This window comes from Eubalaena glacialis, chromosome 12 (genome assembly GCF_028564815.1).
Source record: "Eubalaena glacialis isolate mEubGla1 chromosome 12, mEubGla1.1.hap2.+ XY, whole genome shotgun sequence".
Lineage (NCBI taxonomy): Eukaryota > Metazoa > Chordata > Mammalia > Artiodactyla > Balaenidae > Eubalaena > Eubalaena glacialis.
In genome coordinates this window covers 87,327,301-87,350,261 of record NC_083727.1, presented here as the reverse complement: position 1 = coordinate 87,350,261, position 22,961 = coordinate 87,327,301, and the positions used below count along the sequence as shown (strand labels likewise).

General features: G+C 37.6%; 1 protein-coding gene across 1 annotated transcript in view; it reads left to right on the top strand.

The window, feature by feature from the left end:
* Positions 1-12,039: 12,039 nt before the first annotated feature.
* Positions 12,040-22,961, top strand: part of LGSN (lengsin, lens protein with glutamine synthetase domain) — a 28,149-nt gene continuing 17,227 nt past the window's right edge. Inside the window, exons 1-2 of the mRNA XM_061207219.1 lie at positions 12,040-12,201; positions 12,775-12,969. Of these exons, the coding sequence (XP_061063202.1) occupies positions 12,040-12,201; positions 12,775-12,969 (357 nt within the window). The remainder of the gene's footprint in view (positions 12,202-12,774; positions 12,970-22,961) is intronic.

Sequence of the window (22,961 nt, the reverse complement as noted above, 5' to 3'; positions counted from 1 at the left end):
ACCTCATTGGTTTTGGTAATTAAATGAGTTACTATCTGTAAAGCACTTAGAAGTTCACTCTAAGAACTATTTAAGTATATCTTATTTTATTCATTACAATAATGTAGCAGTGCTAAATATTTGTTAAATTCCTAAAGCTTTTGTTGTAATTAGAAACATTTACAACTGGAGTGGAGGAAGCAGTGTGGATACTCCAGCTTCATCTAGGTCACAGTTCCAAAGTAAAGAGACTGATATACACTGTGCTGTGTAGGCACATGGGCTTTCATTGAAGAAGCTCGGTTAATGAGCAGAGGAAAAAGATTTTGGGGGAAGTTTTTAAAAATTTTTATTTCTTTTTCTAAAATATGTTTGCTTAATTAAAGACATATTACTTTAAGATTTATGATGCTATCAGAAATTTATTTATTGTGTTGTAACATAAAACACACCAATGGACAGGTGATATATACCATTTAGATTATTATCTATCATCCTTTATAATAGCCAGTATACGATGGAAACTAAAGTTTTCAAATGATCTTGGGCCCTATTATTTGAGAGTCTAACGTCATTATGGTTTTTAAAAAAATGTTTGTATATAGATTACAATTATATCTGTTTTGCAGACAAAATTATTCATAAGTCATCTAGACTCAAGTAGAAGGTACAACTTATTTTTAATTCTGTCTACTATCTAGGAGGCAATGTGGTACGAATATCAAGTTAATTTTGTGAATCTTAAATGACTCCCCTAGAATGATTCTTAACAAACCTGAAACAGGAGTAGATAATACAGATTACATTCTAAATCAGGAATGTGGTTAGAGAACACTAAAGTGTTTGGTGTGTAAATTGTGTGAAGGGCTCTAAATTTATCTGAAAAAAATTATGAATATAAATAGTTACTTATGGGTGAAGATGTCTGACAGTAGATGTTTTCAGTCCTTTATCTAATAGAAAGAAGGCACTGTGGCTATGGTGATTGACAGGACCATAGAGGATATCACTGGAAACTAGGTCATCATAAAAATTTGATTTGGTACAGCATAAGAGAGTATTTGCTCTTTGGCAATACATACTTAATTCTCATAATAGAAATGTAACATTTTTTTCCTAGATAATAAATTCTGGGGGTCTGTGCAAGATGGCGGAAGAGTAAGACGTGGAGATCACCTTCCTTCCCACAGATACATTAGAAATACATCTACACGTGGAACTGCTCCTTCAGAACACCCACTGAACGCTGGCAGAAGACGTCAGACCTCCCAAAAGGCAAGAAACTCCCCACGTACTTGGGTAGGGCAAAAGAAAAAAGAAATAACAGAGACAAAAGAATAGGGATGGGACCTGCACCAGTGGGAGGGAGCTGTGAAGGAGGAAAGGTTTCCACATACTAGGAAGCCCCTTCGCGGGCGGAGACTGCGGGTGGCAGAGGGGGGAAGCTTCGGAGCCACGGAGGAGAGCGCAGCCACAGGGGTGCTGAGGGCAAAGCGGAGAGATTCCCGCACAGAGGATCAGCGCCGAGCAGCACTCACCAGCCCGAGAGGCTTGTCTGCTCACCCGCCGGGGCGGGTGGGGGCTGGGAGCTGAGGCTCGGGCTTCAGTCGGATCACAGGGAGAGGACTGGGGTTGGCTGCGTGAACACAGCCTGAAGGGGTTAGCGCAACACAGCTGTCTGGGAAAAAGTCTGCAGCTGCCGAAGTGGCAAGAGACTTTTTCTTGCCTCTTTGTTTCGCGGTGCGCAAGGAGAGGGGATTCAGAGTGCCGCCTAAACGAGCTCCAGAGACGGCGCGAGCCGCGGCGACCAGCGCGGACCCCAGAGACGGGCATGAGACGCTAAGGCTGCTGCTGCCGCCGCCACCAAGAAGCCTGTGTGTGAGCACAGGTCACTATCCACACCTCCCCTTCCGGGAACCTGTGCAGCCTGCCACTGCCAGGCTCCCGTGATCCAGGGACAACTTCCCTGGGAGAATGCACGGCGCGCCTCAGGCTGCTGCAATGTCACGCCGGCCTCTGCCGCCGCAGGCTCGCCCCGCATCTGTAACCCTCCCTCCCCCCAGTCTGAGTGAGCCAGAGACCCCGAATCAGCTGCTCCTTTAACCCCGTCCTGTCTGATCGAAGAACAGACGCCCTCAGGCAACCTACACGCAGAGGCGGGTCCAAATCCAAAGCTGAACCCCGGGAGCTGTACGAACAAAGAAGAGAAAGGGAAATCTCTCCCAGCAGCCTCAGAAGCGGCGGATTAAAGCTCCACAAACAACTTGATGTACCTGCATCTGTTGAATACCTGAATAGACAACGAATCATCCCAAATTCAGGAAGTGGACTTTGGGAACAGGATATATTAACTTTTCCCCTTTTCCTTTTTTTGTGAGTGTATATGTGTATGCTTCTGGGTGAGATTTTGTCTGTATAGCTTTGCTTTCACCATTTGTCAGAGGGTTCGGTCCATCCTTTGTTTTTTTTACGTAAAAAATTTTTTTCTTAATAAATTTTTTCTTAATAATTTTTTTTCTTATTTTTTATTATAATAGCTTTATTTTATCCTCTTTCTTTCTTTCTTTCTTTCTATTTTTTCTCCCTTTTATTCTGAGCCATGTGGATGAAAGGCTCTTGGTGCTCCAGCCAGGCATCAGGGCTGTGCCTCTGAGGTGGGAGAGCCAACTTCAGGACACTGGTCCACAAGAGACCTCCCAGCTCCACGTAATACCAAACGGCGAAAATCTCTCACAGATCTCCATCTCAACATCAAGACCCAGCTTCACTCAACGACCAGCAAGCTACAGTGCTGGACACCCTATGCCAAACAACTAGCAAGATAGGAACACAGCCCCATCCATTAACAGAGAGGCTGCCTAAAATCATAATAAGGCCACAGACACCCCAAAACACACCACCAGACATGGACATGCCCACCAGAAAGACAAGATCCAGCCTCATCCACCAGAACACAGGCACTAGTTCCCTCCACTAGGAAGCCTACACAACCCACTGAACCAAACTTAGCCACAGGGGGACAGATACCAAAAACAACAGGAACTACGAACCTGCAGCCTGTGAAAAGGAGACCCCAAACACAGTAAGATAAGCAAAATGAGAAGACAGAAAAACACACAGCAGATGAAGGAGCAGGGACAAAACACACCAGACCTAACAAATGAAGAGGAAATAGGCAGTCTACCTGAAAAAGAATTCAGAATAATGATAGTAAAGATGATCCAAAATCTTGGAAACAGAATAGACAAAATGCAAGAAACATTTAACAAGGACGTAGATGAACTAAAGAGGAACCAAGCAATGATGAAAAACACAATAAATGAAATTAAAAATACTCTAGACGGGATCAATAGCAGAATAACTGAGGCAGAAGAACGGATAAGTGACCTGGAAGATAAAATAGTGGAAATAACTACTGCAGAGCAGAATAAAGAAAAAAGAATGAAAAGAATTGAGGACAGTCTCAGAGACCTCTGGGACAACACTAAACGCACCAACATTCGAATTATAGGGGTCCCAGAAGAAGAAGAGAAAAAGAAAGGGACTGAGAAAATATTTGAAGAGATTATAGTTGAAAACTTCCCTAATATGGGAAAGGAAATAGTTAATCAAGTCCTGGAAGCACAAAGAGTCCCATACAGGATAAATCCAAGGAGAAACACGCCAAGACACATATTAATCAAACTATCAAAAATTAAATATAAAGAAAACATATTAAAAGCAGCAAGGGAAAAACAACAAATAACACACAGGGGAATCCCCATAAGGTTAACAGCTGATCTTTCAGCAGAAACTCTGCAAGCCAGAAGGGAGTGGCAGGATATACTTAAAGTGATGAAGGAGGAAAACCTACAACCAAGATTACTCTACCCAGCAAGGATCTCATTCAGATTTGATGGAGAAATTAAAACCTTTACAGACAAGCAAAAGCTGAGAGAGTTCAGCACCACCAAACCAGCTTTACAACAAATGCTAAAGGAACTTCTCTAGGCAAGAAACACAAGAGAATGAAAACACCTAGGATAACAAACCCAAAACATTTAAGAAAATGGGAATAGGAACATACATATCGATAATTACCTTAAATGTAAATGGATTAAATGCTCCCACCAAAAGACACAGACTGGCTGAATGGATACAAAAACAAGACCCATATATATGCTGTCTACAAGAGACCCACTTCAGACCTAGGGACACATACAGATTGAAAGTGAGGGGATGGAAAAAGATATTCCACGCAAATGGAAATCAAAAGAAAGCTGGAGTAGCAATTCTCATATCAGACAAAATAGACTTTAAAATAAAGACTATTACAAGAGACAAAGAAGGACACTATATAATGATCAAGGGATCGATCCAAGAGGAAGGTATAACAATTGTAAATATTTATGCACCCAACATAGGAGCACCTCAATACATAAGGCAAATACTAACAGCCATAAAAGGGGAAATCGACAATAACACAATCATAGTAGGGGACTTTAACACCCCACTTTCACCAATGGACAGATCATCCAAAATGAAAATTAATAAGGAAACGCAAGCTTTAAATGATACATTAAACAAGATGGACTTAACTGATATTTATAGGACATTCCACCCAAAAACAACAGAATACACATTTTTCTCAAGTGCTCATGGAACATTCTCCAGGATAGATCATATCTTGGGTCACAAATCAAGCCTTGGTAAATTTAAGAAAATTAAAATCGTATCAAGTATCTTTTCCGACCACAACGCTATGAGACTAGATATCAATTACAGGAAAAGATCTGTAAAAAATACAAACACATGGAGGCTAAACAATACACTACTTAATAACGAAGTGATCACTGAAGAAATCAAAGGGGAAATCAAAAAATACCTAGAAACAAATGACAATGGAGACATGATGACCCAAAACCTATGGGATGCAGCAAAAGCAGTTCTAAGAGGGAAGTTTATAGCAATACAAGCCTATATCAAGAAACAGGAAACATCTCGAATAAACAACCTAACCTTGCACCTAAAGCAATTAGAGAAAGAAGAACAAAAAAACCCCAAAGCTAGCAGAAGGAAAGAAATCAAAAAGATCAGGTCAGAAATAAATGAAAAAGAAATGAAGGAGACCATAGCAAAGATCAATAAAACTAAAAGCTGGTTCTTTGAGAAGACAAACAAAATTGATAAACCATTAGCCAGACTCACCAAGAGAAAAAAGGAGAAGACTCAAATCAATAGAATTAGAAATGAAAAAGGAGAAGTAACCACTGACACTGCAGAAATACAAATGATCATGAGAGATTACTACAAGCAACTCTATGCCAATAAAATGGACAACCTGGAAGAAATGGACAAATTCTTAGAAATGCACAACTGCTGAGACTGAACCAGGAAGAAATAGAAAATATGAACAGGCCAATCACAAGCACTGAAATTGAAACTGTGATTAAAAATCTTCCAACACACAAAAGCCCAGGACCAGATGGCTTCACAGGCGAATTCTATCAAACATTTAGAGAAGAGCTAACACCTATCCTTCTCAAACTCTTCCAAAATATTGCAGGGGGAGGAACACTCCCCAACTCATTCTACGAGGCCACCATCACCCTGATACCAAAACCAGACAAAGATGTCACAAAGAAAGAAAACTACAGGCCAATATCACTGATGAACATAGATGCAAAAATCCTCAACAAAATACTAGCAAACAGAATCCAACAGCACATTAAAAGGATCATACACCATGATCAAGTGGGGTTTATTCCAGGAATGCAAGGATTCTTCAATATACGCAAATCAATCAACGTGATACATCATATTAACAAATTGAAGCAGAAAAATCATATGATCTTCTCAATAGACGCAGAGAAAGCTTTCGACAAAATTCAACACCCATTTATGATAAAAGCCCTGCAGAAAGTAGGCATAGAGGAAACTTTCCTCAACATAATAAAGGCCATATATGACAAACCCACAGCCAACATTGTCCTCAATGGTGAAAAACTGAAACCATTTCCACTAAGATCAGGAACAAGACAAGGTTGCCCACTCTCACCACTATTATTCAACATAGTTTTGGAAGTGTTAGCCACAGCAATCAGAGAAGAAAAAGAAATAAAAGGAATCCAAATTGGAAAAGAAGAAGTAAAGCTGTCACTGTTTGCAGATGACATGATACTATACATAGAGAATCCTAAAGATGCTACCAGAAAACTACTAGAGCTAATCAATGGATTTGGTAAAGTAGCAGGATACAAAATTAATGCACAGAATTCTCTTGCATTCCTATACACTAATGATGAAAAATCTGAAAGAGAAATTAAGGAAACACTCCTATTAACCACTGCAACAAAAAATAAAGTACCTAGGAATAAACTTACCTAAGGAAACAAAACACCTGTATGCAGAAAACTATAAGACACTGATGAAAGTAATTAAAGATGATACAAACAGATGGAGAGATATACCATGTTCTTGGATTGGAAGAATCAACATTGTGAAAATGACTCTACTACCCAAAGCAATCTACAGATTCAGTGCAATCCCTATCAAACTACCACTGGCATTTTTCACAGAACTAGAAAAAAATAATTTCACAATTTGTATGGAAACACAAAAGACCCTGAATAGCCAAAGCAATCTTGAGAATGAAAAATGGAGCTGGAGGAATCAGGCTCCCTGACTTCAGACTATATTACAAAGCTACAGTAATCAAGACAGTTTGGTACTGGCACAAAAACAGAACTATAGATCAATGGAACAGGATAGAAAGCCCAGAGATAAGCCCATGCACATATGGTCACCTTATCTTTGATAAAGGAGGCAAGCATATACAGTGGAGAAAAGACAGCCTCTTCAATAAGTGGTGCTGGGAAAATTGGACAGGTACATGTAAAAGTATGAAATTAGAACACTCCCTGACACCATACACAAAAATAAACTCAAAATGGATTAAAGACCTAAGTGTAAGGCCAGACACTATCAAACTCTTAGAGGAAAACATAGGCAGAACACTCTATGACATAAATCACAGCAAGATCCTTTTTGACCCACCTCCTAGAGAAATGGAAATAAAAACACAAATAAACAAATGGGACCTAATGAAACTTAAAAGCTTTTGCACAGCAAGGGAAACCATAAACAAGACCAAAAGACAACCCTCAGAATGGGAGAAAATATTTGCAAATGAAGCAACTGACAAAGGATTACTCTCCAAGATTTACAAGCAGCTCATGCAGCTCAATATCAAAAAAACAAACAACCCAATCCAAAAGTGGGCAGAAGACCTAAATATACATTACTCCAAAAAAGGTATACAGATTGCCAACAAACATATGAAAGAATGCTCAACATCACTAATCATTAGAGAAATGCAAATCAAAACTACAACGAGGTGTCACCTCACACTGGTCAGAATGGCCATCATCAAAAAATCTACAAACAATAAATGCTGGAGAGGGTGTAGAGAAAAGGGAACCCTCTTGCACTGTTGGTGGGAATGTAGATTGATACAGCCACTATGGAGAACAGTATGGAGGTTCTTTAAAAAACTAAAAACAGAACTACCATATGATCCAGCAATCCCACTACTGGGCATATACCCTGAGAAAACCATAATTCAAAAAGAGTCATGTACCAAAATGTTCATTGCAGCTCTATTTACGATAGCCAGGACATGGAAGCAACCTAAGTGTCCATCATCGGATGAATGGATAAAGAAGATGTGGCACGTATATACAATGGAATATTACTCAGCCATAAAAAGGAACAAAATTGAGTCATTTGTTGAGACGTGGATGGATCTAGAGACTGTCATACAGAGTGAAATAAGTCAGAAAGAGAAAAACAAATATCGTATATTAACACATGTATGTGGAACCTAGAAAAATGTTACAGATGAACCGGTTTATAGGACAGAAGTTGAGACACAGATGTAGAGAACAAACGTATGGACCCCAAGGGGGGAAAACCTCAGTGGGGTGGGGATGGTGGTGTGCTGAATTGGGCGATTGGGATTGACATGTATACACTGATGTGTATAAAATTGATGACTGATTAAAAAAAATGGTCTAAGAAAACTGTCCTTTTAACAGATGAAAGAACTAAATTTTCATGTGAACTTGAAAAATTTGGGGGTTACTTTTTGTATTTCTGAGAGAATCTGTAATTTATGTAAGTGTTTATTTTTCTTTAAGCCAATTAAATAGAGCTCTTTTACAAATTAATTTTGTTAATACCATCTGGTGGTAAAAAAAAAAAAATCACACATCTGTAACATGTGTATGTTGCCATACAGAAACATACAGACAGATACAAACAGAAATCTTACAGTTTTTGTGTAAAAATTTTAGCTATGAGACAGGTACCATAATATAAAACTCACTGGTTTATAAAAAGAACATTTGAATCCAAATTGTGTTTCTGGTGGTGGTAATAAAAATTAAAATTTCCCACTAAAAAAAAAAAAAAAAGAAGAATATAAGATTTTTTGGTTTTTAATTTGTTTTTTGGATGCTAGATCTTAAAAACCATTGTAAGACAATCTGAAAGAGAATTCTAAATTTAACAAATTGTCTTAATTTTTTTTTACATTTGTATTACCCAAACGGAATTCAATAATTTGTATTTGACATATACTGCTATGAACTGATCTCTCATAAATTGGATTAGTGCCCTTATGAAAGAGACTTCAGAGAGCTCCCTCACCCTTTCTGCAAAGTTAGGACACAGTGAGAAGACAGCCGTCTATGAATCAGGAAGCTGCCCTCCCCAGACGTTGAATTTGTTCTTGATCTTGAACTCTCCAGACTCCAGAACTGTGAGAAATAAATTTCTATTGTTTATAAGCTACCCATTCTATGGTATTTTTGTTATAGAAGCCCAAACTAAGACATGTACTATTTTCAAGTCTTTCTAAAATATTCAGCTTAGATTTGAAGAAATGTTAAATATCTTTCTTCATATTAGTTTACATAATATTTAATTAAATTGCATGTATGCAATAACCAGCACAACTAGGATAAACAATTGTGAAAATCACCACAGTCAGTATACAACTAGACTGGTGGGAGAAGAAGCTTGGGTTGGGGGGGAACTGTTAAAACAGTTAATCTTGAGGTTTAGTGCAGGAAGAGTCCAATTATAATGAGGAGGAGCTAAAGATAATTTGATTAGTAGGTTAGATGATGGCGTACAGGCCCAATGAGTACAACAGAGTTGGAAGGATGCTCAGTGAGTAGGTTGTCACTAGAAATAAGAATCTCTGAATTAAGATCTCTCTGACTTAATAATGTGCAGTTTATGCCTCTATTGGGCAGATAAGACAGCTCTTCATGACATGAAAAATCTTATAAATGAAGAATAACTAAGTTCTAACAACTTAGTAAGATCTAATGGTTTATCTGATTTATTTGTCAGAAATGTACCAACTCCGTGTTTTATGACACAACAATTTTTCCATTTTATCTCAAATATTAGAATTAGGATTAGTTATTAATTTGGAGGGTTAGGAAAAAGGTGTGGTTGTGGATGCAAACCGTATTTAGGTTGTTGTGTTTTATGTAAATAATATTGATTATCTGGCAACTTCAGCTATAAGTTTTTACTTCATATTGATTCTACAAAATAAATACATGCATTATTAAATTTTATAAAGAGAATCAGCATTTAGATTTGGGTGAAAAACAACCAAGTGAACAGGTAAATAGGTTAATTTTAAGCTTTTTAAGTTTTAAAAGAGAAATGAAAACCCTTCAAATACTCAGTTTTGTAATTAAGAACAGAGATCAAAATTTCTCAGCAATATAGCAACTGTTGTACACAGTATGTTTGAATTTTATATTGCAGTTTGATTAGAAAGAAACAAAGAGGGTAAATGGAGAAGATATTGACATTCATAAGGTAGGAAAGAGAGACAACTGGAAAGATGATCAAAGAAATAAAGGAAAAGGTAGAGTTGATTACAACAAACATAAAATAATGACTATGCAATTGCAGAGATAGAACAAGAGAGTCAGGCCCAGCTGACCAGCTGGAGATGGGCTGGACTTTCTTGGGCCTAGATGCCCTGGAAAGGAGTGATCAGCTGTGGAGACTATACATCACACAAGGAGGAGGGTACAGAGGGTTTGACTGGATTCAGAAAAAGCCTCCTACCATCCCCCATCAACTAGACTTGAAGTTGTGGTTGAAGGCAGCAAACTCCCTTTGAGAAAGCATTTCCTATTTCCTCTGACTGAGTTAGGATTGTTTCTGGGACCATGTAGAGCAGCTTGTAGATGATTTCTGTGCTCATTGTGGACAGCTGGAATGGCTGGGATTCTTCAGAGACTGACATTTGGAGAATTGAAAAGGCTAAAGAAAGATGACAGTAGTTATACAGCAAAGGACCAGAATTAATTTAGAGACTAGAAGTGATGTTAGAAAGGAAAATAAAAATAGAAATTACAAATAAGTAGATCTTTGCCATCGGTAAAAATCTGGGTCACTTACAGGTGTATTTTTCCAATTGTGTTTTTGTCTGTGGCCTTCAATAGCATAGTTGTCTAATAAATATTTCATTATCTCAGTCTAACAATAGATTTCATTCCAGAATACGACTGTTATATAACAAAACCAGTACGTTGCAGAAAATGTTGATCAACACAGTTTTAAGCTTTGTATGTCCTTTGTTTGTAGGGACTCAGGCATAAATGAACATTTGTCATTAGACTTTTCTAGTGCATTTCTAGTGTATTGTGCCTTGGACATGACACATCAGAGTCTGGTGCTTCACTTTTGTTATCTGTCAGACCCCTCTGGAAAGAGCCTCTATGCAATTCATCTGCAGTGTTTGTTTCGGGTATACATATAAATACATGTTGAATGCATTTGTTGGGGATACTGTGGTTTCCAAAGCCAACTTAAGTAAAAATGTGTGAGATGAATGATGAAGGGGACCTTCTGAAGGAGGTATGAAGTTAATAATTAAAATGTTATTTATCAAAATACTGACAGCAAAGCTTTTTATTATTCTATGTCAACTGTTTGAGTGCCAGAATGAATAAGGACAACGTGATTATACTTGTTTTATGTCTGCACTGGGGAAGTTTGTGAAGAAACTCTCTACTACACATTGAGTTTATAAATGTAATAAAAACTAAATTCAGAATTTGCATTAGGAAAGCATATTTAGTTTGATGAATCATTTAAAATAACTTTATTAGGCACTGAGTTTGAAGCATAAGTGTGATATAAAAAATTTTATGCCTATTTTGGTTGTTATTGAGAGAACAATCTTTGTTTTCTCAAAGTTTTTGTTTCATTCAAACAAAAATGCTTTGAGGTTAAATGACTAAAGGTAAGAAGCCATTTTCAAATTATATTTGAAATGCACGTCATTTTAAATAGTGATAGCCACTCATCTGTTTTAGAATATATTTAAACAACTCAGTTGTCAACATGTAGCATTTCTCATTACTTCTTTATGTGTATGTACCCAACTTTGACTCCTGTTATTCTCACAGACCATTCTGAAAGTCTAGAATGTAGACTGGGAGGTATGTTGTGGTCAAGTCTGGGAGTATGTAGGTTTTCATTAGTTGAAGTTAAGAAAATACAGTGTAAGAAGCATGCCTACTCTGTGTGAGGCACAGTGGTAGACCAATGCACTGTGTTTGAAATAGTGGCAAATAGAGAACAGACTCCTCCATCTAGTGGGGAAGATAGCTAAAAACCTAAGGAAGCGGGACTTGCCTCGTGGCGCAGTGGTTGAGACTCCGCTTGCCGATGAGGGGGACACCGGTTCGAGCTCCTGGTTTGGGAGGATCCCACATGCCGCGGAGCAACTAGGCCCGTGTGCCACAACTACTGAGCCTGTGTGCTACAGTTACTGAGGCCCGTGTGCCTGGAGCCCATGCTCCACAGCGAGAGAGGCCACCACAGTGAGAAGCCCGTACGCCGCAGCAAAGACCCCACTCGCCGCAACAAGAGAAAGCCTGCATGCAGCAATGAAGACCCAATGCAGCCAAATAAATAAATAAATAAATTTATTTATTTAAAAAGAAACCACACACACAAAAAAAAAAAACCAGAGGGAAAATGGAGCAACTGCTGTGTATAATGAGCATAAGCAGTGTGCTTCGGGATGGAGACAAGTACTTTCCACACGGGAACCGGGTCACACTGTGTGAAGAAGGGACCCACCGTGGAGTGGCTGTGGCTTATCAAGTAGTGTCCTGTCATTACCAGAGGCGTCAAATGGTAGACATGTGTAAGAGAACAAATTAGTCTGAAAGTAAACTTGTAGCTGCAAATGATGGCTTAGAGAAAGAAAGTGATTAGCATACACATAATTAGCTTTTTGATATTTTGATTTCTAACTATTTAATTTCTTCTTGGATTAGGTTTTACTACTCCTGAGCCTATGGCAGAACTATGTTTTCTCCCCCACCTTCCACAATTTTAAGGATTCCAGGTGACCCAGATTTTCTGAAAATATGTAAGAGTCACACCCTCCCCAAGACCAGTCTAGACCAAATGTTGATAGTTCACTCTTAGGAGAATACAAAAACCAACAATATGATTTTAAAGTACACAATTTTTACAACAAAAGACATATTCTGCCTTTTAGGAAAAAGTTCCTTGCTAACTGGGGTGGACATTATATTTAATAGATGTACTAAAGGTGAGTCTTGGTGTCCACTTGACCCAACTCTTCATTGAATAACCTCCTCTGTGCTTTCCTGCCTAGGGTCATATTTCAGAGAGAGAATGAATATGGGAGGAGCGAGGGAGATGGTGTGTGGTATCCTTTTCCTGTTAACTGATGTCTAGGAACAGACAATGATTGTGTGCTGTACCAGACACTCTGGTGAAGTGAGCAGCGGCACGAGGTTAACAAAGGCCCAATGGATTCAGGAGGGTGATCAGATGAAGGAAGAAAATCCCCAGGACGATCGTGTACCCAATCTGAACAAATACTTTGTCAGAATCTTCAGTAAAAATGAACTGTTATTAACCTTAGATATGGTATGTCCCTAAAGAATATTTGACTGACATTCCCTATTCCAATGTCATGAAGTCATGCGTTCAGCCAAATTCTTATCAGCGGTGGAAAGAAAATAGATCAAAAACACTTTCTTGTTCCTCAAAATACACCCTATGTGTGTATGACATTGTGAAATTGAGGAAAATAGCAGCACATCAAGTTATCAAAATTAAAATCTATCTATCAAAAACCTTGAGTGCGGTACTGAGTTGCGTGATATGCCAAGAGACCTGGGTAAGATCTACTCTCTGCCCTGTAGATGCTTATGGCTCAATACAGAAAACATCCACCCAGGTGGACACAAAAGGCTGAGCCTTCCACATTGAAATGTGGAAGAGAAATGGGTGCCAGCTGGGGTGAGACCAGAGGCTCCTCATCCTCTGCAGCCTCTGTATGTGTCAGCAGCAAGCGTGGCACGGGGGGAGTCTGTAACTGACTGAGGCCACACTCAAGGCTAGAGATTTACCTACCCCAACTTACCCTACTTTTCCTGCTCTATGCTACTGTGTGTGCAAGTTTATAAAGACTTCTTGATTCTATTTTTATATTTTAAATGTGTTTTGTCTTTTAGGATTCAAAGTCTTGTTTTCAGATTTCAAGGTTTTTAGCTCATTTTATACTTATTTTCATTTGCCTCAAATGTACCTTCTTCCAGTTCATTAAGTGCCTCTCTCAATGTTAAAAATTAGGTTTGTGTTTCACATGCAGTGGCTAAGAGTACATTCCCTGAAGCCAAAATGTCTGTGTTTCAATCTCAGCTCTACTACTTACTATTGGTGTCACATGGGGCAAATTATTGGACTTCTCTGTGCTTCATTTGGACATTAATATTACCAAATGGAAGAGGTATTGTGGACGGATTAAATATCTTAATACATGCCAAGTGCTTAGAATGGTGCTTACAACACAGTGAGCACTCATGAAACAGGACTTAGTTATCATACATACTTTAGTATATTTTAGACTGACTAGTAATATCTTCCCTAAGTTTTCATTTTTACAGCCTGTAAGAGTTTTACACTTTTTCTTTACATGGTAGAACTTCATTTGTTTTTCTATGTCATAATGAAAAAATTATATGTGGTATACATTTATATAAACACACATCTATTCACTTCTAGCCCATTAAGTCTTTCCTAAGGTATAGTGATGAAAACTATATTTAGTATTCTAGTTATAGGCACATCATATTTTTAAAAAGATAGAATGCCTTCTCCTGTCATATTTAAAATATTTTTGATGAGACCCAGTATTTTTATCTACTGCAGCCTATCAGTTGATATTTTCACCAACAGTTCTATAATGTTCTTGGATCTTATTTCAACTGTATTACAAGAATCCATTATCATAAATATTATATATATTGTATTATATGCTAAATATACATTAATAATTTTCTACAAGTCTTTTCTTACTACTGAAGTATATTTGTTGCTTTTCTGCCCATCCACAAAGCCTTCAAAAATTACTTTGATCCTATCTACACAGATAAATATATTTTTAGGTGAAAATCTTAATTTCTCTGGAAAACGTGGAGATTTCTTTTTTGGTTCACTTATAAAAAAGCAAAGTAAGACTGGTATACTAGCACCAAGTCCAGAGAATTGACCGAACATTTTGCTTCCTTTATTATTTCAGCTTCCTTTGTTATTTAGTTTCATGTGATGAAAATAACATGGTGTTAGACCTTTATAAGATCATTTTTTCCCTTCTCTGAAACTATTGATTAGGCTTTTTTTTCTTGTATAGAATGTACTGTTGCAGATTTTGCTTTGCCTCCAAAGTTGCGATTTGCTCTGGGCTTGGTGCTGATGTTGCTTATTTGCCATCTTGCTGGGAATGGAAGCAAGATCCAGAACTCTTCACACGAGGAACAACCATATCATTTACATTGTGACAATTGCTTCACAAAGAGGCTTTTTATAATGATAGTTTCTCTATAATTCTTGGGTGGATGTGGATATATATTATGTTCCACCTTATCTGCCAACTAGTATATAGATTATTTTATTGCAAAGGTGGTGAGCATCTATGGTGGTAGAACTGGAAATGATCTGGTTCATCTCTGACATTTGACTCTCTAACCTCTCCACAAATGAGTTTGAGGATAAGAAACTTGACACTTTTCCAAATAGCCCATCCCATTTTACCCCATTATATTAAGTAAAATTTGGATTCTCTGTAACTTCCAAAAAATTTGTTTGTATTTTTTGTCAATGCATAGTTTCACTTCAAAGGATGGAGATGGCACTCTTAGGTTGGAATGTGAAGTTTAAAAAAAAGACTCAAATTTCTTATTGCTTTTCATGTATTCAGATGAAGGCTCCTAAAATGCAACACAGTTTAAGGATGAAAATTCTTTAAAATACATAGATGAAGGTCTAGTTTTTAGAATAAGTAGATGTGTGGATAGTGTCTTTGTAAGAATATCTTATTTTCTATAAGTTGAGTCCTTGTGCATAATGATCTCAGGGACTCTCTAATTTAGTGTAAGACTAAAGTGACTTTGCAGAAACAGCTTGGTGGAAGGAGTGAATTACTCACTAGGCCATAAAGAAGTGTTGAAGTTTTTCTTTTTCTATTTAATTATTTATTGCCATGTGGGATCTTAGTTCCCCCACAGGGATTGAACCTGTGTCCCCTGCAGTGGAAGCTTGGATTCTTAACCACTGGACGGCCAGGGAAATCCCTGAAGTTTTTAAATAAACTCCAAATGATGTTTATTTATCTGGGGAGCCAGACAACTTAAAAGGAGAATAATTTGACCAACGTTTTATAAGACATGGAACCGATCAGAGTATACAAACACAGTTAACTGCCAGGACTACAGAAAGTGAATATTTTGGTTCTCTTTAATGTTTCTGAGTTTTCTTTATTTTCTTTCATATAGTTCTTTAATGTTTAGAACATTCTTTTGAAATATTAGCATGTTTCAGCTATGCTATAAGGAAGCATTGGAAATAAGATTCTGTGTTTTAAAGGGAGTAATCATAACCCTGGAGATAAGGTGTCATTTTAAGGATAAATATGGTGAAAAAAACCCTGAAAGAAAGGTGAAATTAATGGGGAGAGGGGACAGAGTTGTGGAGCAGTTTGTCACCAGCAGAAGCTTCTCTTTCTCTAAGCCCTTCTCGAGAAAACTTTGAAGGATTCCACATAATATTTTATCTAGAAAAGCTGTTTTGATTATGTCAACCTATTGTATTACTATCAGGTCCTGCTGGACATTCAAAGAAATCTCATTTGGTATTATTTATGAAGGAGAGATCTGAATCAAATGTCCCTTCTGGCCTTGTATTTCAACATGGTAGACCTTGGCTGCCATTCATTCATTCATTTATTAGAAAATACTTAATCAATTTCCATTTTATTCTAGTCAATATATTAAGCTCAAGGGTATATCTAAAATGGCCCCTTCTAGGACTCTCCAATCCCTTGACTAGGTTCTCTTTGTCAGTCTTTCCTGATTTCACTTCCTATGCCATCTGTCTTGGGTTTCATGTCTCATTATTTTAGCCTCTTACTTGCCAATATCTTCAACTTATTTTTGTCATTGTCTTCCTGAGTTTGTATCATCACAAAACCTCAATGCTGTGTTTTTCACAACCCCAAAAGAGCTTTGCTGGAGAAAAATAATTTACCTGTGAAGATTGGTGCCACTAAAACTTTAAAGTCTTCAGTTCTTTTAGGCACTAGACATTTTTGTTTCCTGAGTTGGCTTTTTCTCATTCTCTGCTATGTCTATGTCAAGCCACTTCCATTCTTCTTAAACCTTTAGCTTTCCATATCCTTACTGTCTGAGCACACCCAGAATGGATAAGAAAGATCAAAGTTTAAAATTAGTTTTAAATTCAGATTCTGCCACTCATTAGGTGCAATTAATCTTACTGAGGTACAGTTATGTCATCTGAAAAGCACTCATTAAACGTTGAGGATTCCCTTCTTTCTCTCCTACTCCTAATTCTCCTCTTCCTCCAGATTTTTCCTCTTCTCCCCTCCTCTAACCTTCTGTCTTCTATCTTCTTTACTTCCTCTTATGGAAGGAGATATATTAACGTTATTCCTTCATTTCAACTCTAGTTTCCATACTTTTTGCCCTTTCAGGGATCTCGCTTTATCCTTTTTCTCCTTTCTTCAACATCTCCTTCTTTATAGACTCCTTTCATTAAGTATTTAAATACAATACATGTAAGTCTTTTCTTCCTAAAAGCAACATAAACTTTTCTTGGACCCCTATGCACTCTTCCAGTGGCCATCCTCTCTGTCTTCTTCTCTTGTATTTTTGAGTTGCATTTCCTGCCTCTCTCCACTTGGTGGTAGTGGACGTCTCTGGTACACTTATTGTGTGTGGACCCAGGACTAAGCACTTCTCAGTCTTCCTCAGTTTACTGCAGTCTGGCTGCTGCTCACATTCTTCCACTGAAACTGCTCTTACCAAGGCCTCCAGTGACCTGGTTGCAAAAAACAATGGGCAAGTTTTAATACTAACTTTATCATTTCAGTAGCATGGCCTATTGGTGCTCCCTTCTTTTAAATACAGCTTTTATCTTTCGATGTCAATGAAGCCATCCTGTCCCAGTTTTTTCTTTCACCTTCTCATCCTTTGTTCTCTGACTACTGTCTGGGATTCAATTTCTATGTTTAATCATTAAATATTGTTGTTCTCATTTTTATCTTAGTCCTTATTTTTTTCAGTCTCTCCTCTTTTTTCCTGAATAATTCCAACCACTGTCATGCTTTTGCTTTTTTCCTTTTGTTTCATCTTTTGGGTTCTGACCCATACGGCTAATATTTGCTGGGTACCTCCAGATGACACACTTATCTTAGATTCTATTTACCCAAAATAGAACCCAGAAACTTGCCTCTCAGGTCTCCTCCTCATTTGAGTTTCCTGGTCAGAAACCTTACTGCTATCTTTAATCCTTCTGTCTACTTTATTTCCTATATCCAGTCAATCAACAACCTGCCAAATCTACCTCCCAAATATATGTGTAGTATGCTCATTTTTTGCCTCATCTCCACAGTCATTATCCTAGTTCAGATCACTGTAATCTCTACCCTAGATTGCCCAAGTGGATATTGGGAGGTCTAAGTACTTCCTTGGTTTATGGCTGCAGAAGTTCTTAATTCTAGAAGGGGCACCTAAATACATAATTGGCACTTAAGGAATCATGATACTTGGGCTAAACTAATCATTGCCTTAGGGTTTGGAGAAATTGGTAAGGCTGGGTTATGCAGGGCCTCAGAGAATACTAATTTGAATTTTTCCTGAAGGAGATGGGAAACTGTGGAAGTATCCTAAGCAGAGAAATAACAAGACCAAAATTGTGATTTAGAGAAGTGATATGGGCAGAAGTCTGGAGGATGGGTAGGAGAATGGTAACACTGAAGGCAAGGAGAAAGTCGGTAATGACTGTGGTAATCTAAGTGAAAAATGTGGGAAATGGAAGCACGTACTTTTAAATGGGGAATTATTGAAGAGAATTACCACACTGTATTTAACTCTTCCTACTTAATGCTGCTTTCAAATTTTCACTATTATAACAAAGATGGCACTGGACATACATATAACTTTACATATTTTGAATTATTTTCTTAGACCAAGTTGCCGGAAGTAGGAATAGTGTTTAATAGGTATGGATATTTTTAGATAAGCTGATGTAAGTTTACAATGTGTTCTTTGAAACATCTTTTCTGCAAATATTTTGAACACATTTCTTCCCCTTTTCTTTGAAGAATACATTTTAAGGAAACTGCAATTCTTTTCTCTTAGATATATTCTTTTAAATTTGATAATCACTGATCCTTTTTTTTTAAAATATTTATTTATTTATTTATTTTTGGCTGTGTTGGGTCCTTGCCTCTGTGCGAGGGCTTTCTCCAGTTGTGGCAAGCGGGGGCCACTCTTCATCGCGGTGCGCAGGCCTCTCACTATCGCGGCCTCTCTTATTGCGGAGCACAGGCTCCAGACGCGCAGGCTCAGTAGTTGTGGCTCACGGGCCCAGCTGCTCCGCGGCATGTGGGATCTTCCCAGACCAGGGCTCGAACCCGTGTCCCCTGCATTGGCAGGCAGATCCTCAACCACTGCGCCACCAGGGAAGCCCACTGATCCTTTTTAACATTATTTCTAACACAGGTTAAAACTTGATGTGGCTTTTTCCCTCTGTGCTGTACAGTAGGTCCTTGTTGCTTATCCATTTTAAATATAACAGTGTGTACATGTCAACTCCAAACTCTGATTTTATTAATGAGGGGAGGTACATGAAAAAGCAAGCAAGCAAATACAAAAACAAAAACAAAAATAAAAAAAGAAACAAAAAAACAAAAAAACTTGATGTAGGGATGTGGGTTATTATTTTTTTTTCTTGCTGGCTGTTTCATGCATCTCCCCTCATCAACAAAATCAGAGTGTATGGTAAATGCATTAATGATTATACCTCAGACTATAGCCAGTATACAGAGGTTAAAACAAAGATTTTTAAAGTATTGATATTGAAAAGGTAACTGTTAGAGAAAATTAAAAGTAAATGAACAGAATCAGTGATGCCTAGAATTTAAATAACACTGGTTACTTTATTGGAAAGAAACTTATTAGGTCAAATTATGCCTAAATTTAATGCTTGGCAGTAACCCTTTAGGTTAAATCTTTTAGTTAACTTGATCAGCCACTGAGTGGAAATGCAAAATGACAAACATATTAAGCCATATAAACAATTTTCAAAGGAAATGCTGTGATGAGAAAAACATGAATTATAAAAATATGTTGTAATATGAAATATTCTTTAAAGGCCATTCCTGTGTATGAACTGAAGTTATCTTATAGAATGATAGTAGAAACGTATCTGAAGTGTGAAAAGCTTCTCTGGTGGAAATGTCAAAAGAAATCAGAGTCAACCTGTTGTAGTAGAATTTTGAGACTGTCCAAATTAAACATAAATTAGATTTGCATGTTCACACATATCCGTGTTTATGCTCATGGTTTTTCCAGTTTCGTTTATTGACTTCTTTCTATCTTTAGTTCAAGTGTCCCCTCTTCTGTTTAAGCTTGGCTTAGTTTCCCTGAAGACTCTCTGAAGACCCTATTTATAAAACAGTCTGCCTGTTTAATAGTAGTGCTGTAGATTACAAGCATGAGTATATTGGCTCCCCACTGAGAACCCTCAGACTACTTGACATATCCTCACCTCTCTGAGAGGTTCCACTAGTTTACTGTGTTCAGAGTCTAGAGATGCTTAGAAAAGGGAGGGATTAGAGCCTGACTGAATAGGAGTCATCTCTCATGAGTTAAGGGCCCATGAGGTAGCCTAGAAAAAGGTAACTTTGAAGCAGAGATCCTCAGTAATGCATGGTGCCTGGGTAAAGATAATTATGATTAACATCTATTTAGTACTTACTACGCATCAAGCACTGCTTGTCCGACTTAACAGTGCAACCAGGAAATTTGTCGGCTGCACCTGTAATGTCAACTACTTGATAAACATTTCTAAACTGGTTGGTAAACAGCTGCTGACAAGAGTCCCTTGAAGGTACCCCAACCCTCTGAACTTCTCTAGCTCTCCTACTGTTTGCCTGGGACCCTTATACCTCTCCATAATCCATCTACTAAAGAATTAACACCTGGTCCTGCAGGGACTCTCTAGAATCCTACCCTGGCTTCCCAGCACCCCAGCAATGATTCTGGGGCATTCTGACTGACTGTATTCATTAACAATGCGTTAAGCACTTGTGCTCTGGAGCCAATTTCCTGGGTTCGAGTCCTAGCTCTACCACTTACAAGATGTGTGGGCTAATTAGTCTTTCTTTGACTCAGTTTTACTCATCTCTAAAATGGAGATGACAATGTATATATCTCAAATGGTTGTTCTGAGACAAAACGCAGAGAATTTAGAAGAGAGCTGACACATAGTAGGTAAAATAAAAGTATTTGTTATTTTTATTATCTGTACTAATGGTTAAATATCTTGATCATCTGTACTAGCCACCACTGCTGGGGAAAAGATAGGTGGTCTCTGCTGCTATCATTGTGCCCAGGGCCTCTAGCACTGCTGAATATTCTGAACAACATTCCAGTCTTTTTGAGATCTGGCTATATGGGAATTGAGTATCTTTCTTTTCTTCTTTACTACCTACTTTATACTTTAAATTGATTGCCAACATTTAAAAAATCATAAAATTTCAAATGAAAATCCAGATTTCTGGCATTCCTTGGAAATTTGGAAAACTGACATCACTAGGGCCACATTTTGTCATGGCAACTATTGGCTAGAGCCACACGTTGGTTCCTTCCTTGGATGGATGTCAGCTCTGGTGTTCAGCATACAGCCCACTGAGTCTCTGTTACCGGCTCAGCATTGAGTTTGCTGCCTCTGAACTAGGGTAGCCTAACTATATCTCTTTCTTTGTAACATGGGAACCTTCAACTTCAATAACAACACTTTATCGCCTATACTCGATTGTAAGATTCTTTATGAAAGGGACCACGTTTTATTTATTTTTATGTCTTTGACTTTACCTTACCCATAGTCCTCATTGTTTGGACTGATGAAGTTTAAGCTGATAGTGACTTAAGATGGTTTTAACCCTTATTCAGGAAAGAGTTATTAAAACACAATATAATTGTAGAAGAATATGTAACTGAGGGAGTTGAGTGAACAAATTTTTACAAGTCATACAGATAATCTTATAAAATAGAAGTGGAATTTCATCTAGTTCAGCTGTCCTCTATGGTGATGTGGGAAGCTCCCCAGATAATTCCCATTCTTCCTTGGCAGTCATATGACCTTGAACAAATCATTTAACCCTGGTAAACCTGTTTCTGCCTTGGCAAAATGTAGGTGATAATAAATGTTCCCTGGAAGTTGTGAGTATTAAATAAGATATAACATATTGTTTGGTTATAAAAATACTTGTAAAATGTTAACATACTTTTGGGAATTGTACTTATAGCAGTGTTTACAGATGAAAATACCAAGGCTCCAGAGGACTTGCTACTTAGTGGAAAAGTCAGAATTAGAACTCAAATCACATGAATCTTGACTAGTAGATTTTTTTACTGAAACATCATTCACATTGTAACTAAATGTAGTTAAGAGAGTGAAGAGAATAAAAATACTTATTGGAGGTGAGGTAAATCAGGGATCCACTAAATTTGTTTGAACTATTATAGAAATGATCATTTTCATATATAAAGGAAAATCAAAGGACTGAACTAAATGTATTCTTCATTTGAAAAAATATTGAGCATCTATTTTGGAGTCAGAGGCACATACTATGACTTAGTTCTAGCGTTTTTATTGGTGAAATTCTCAGTTTAGGAACTCAATAAATTGTCCTTGTTTTTCTCTTAATAAACTTTCCCTTTTGGTCTGGTTTATATGAAGGCAGGTGAAAATTACTAAAATAAACATTCTCTGGGTTTGAGTCTCTGAAATTTAGGAAGCAGAATGGCATTTTGGAAACCAGAGGGCCTGTTTGCATCAATACTCTCTACTTTCCTTTCACTTTTGTGGCCTTGGGCAAGTTATTCAGAGTCTCACTTTTCTCATTTGTAGGATGGAGATTCTACCATCTTGAGGGTTATGCTGAAGAAATGTGCCTGACAGAGTGCTCAATTGTAGCACATTTTTATTTGGTTGCAGTTAGAGTTTGAAGCTGGAAGAAATCTTAAAATTTGTTTCATTTGATTCCATCAATCTGTGTATGAGAGGATCCCTAATGAATCAAAAACACAAATATTAGTCTGCTCAGTTTCCTTTGAAATTTATGTAACTGGCCTAAAACGTCATTTTCTAAAGACGACTTCTTAAAAATAACCAGAGACGTGAATATGTAAAAACATTTACCAAAATTACAACTATATAATGTATATTTCTGGCAATGCAATCTTAGAAATTGTGGATATATACAATAAGGCTAGTATGTCACTGTCAGAATCCTATCCAAAGTGCATAGGGAAAATTTACACAAATATTTG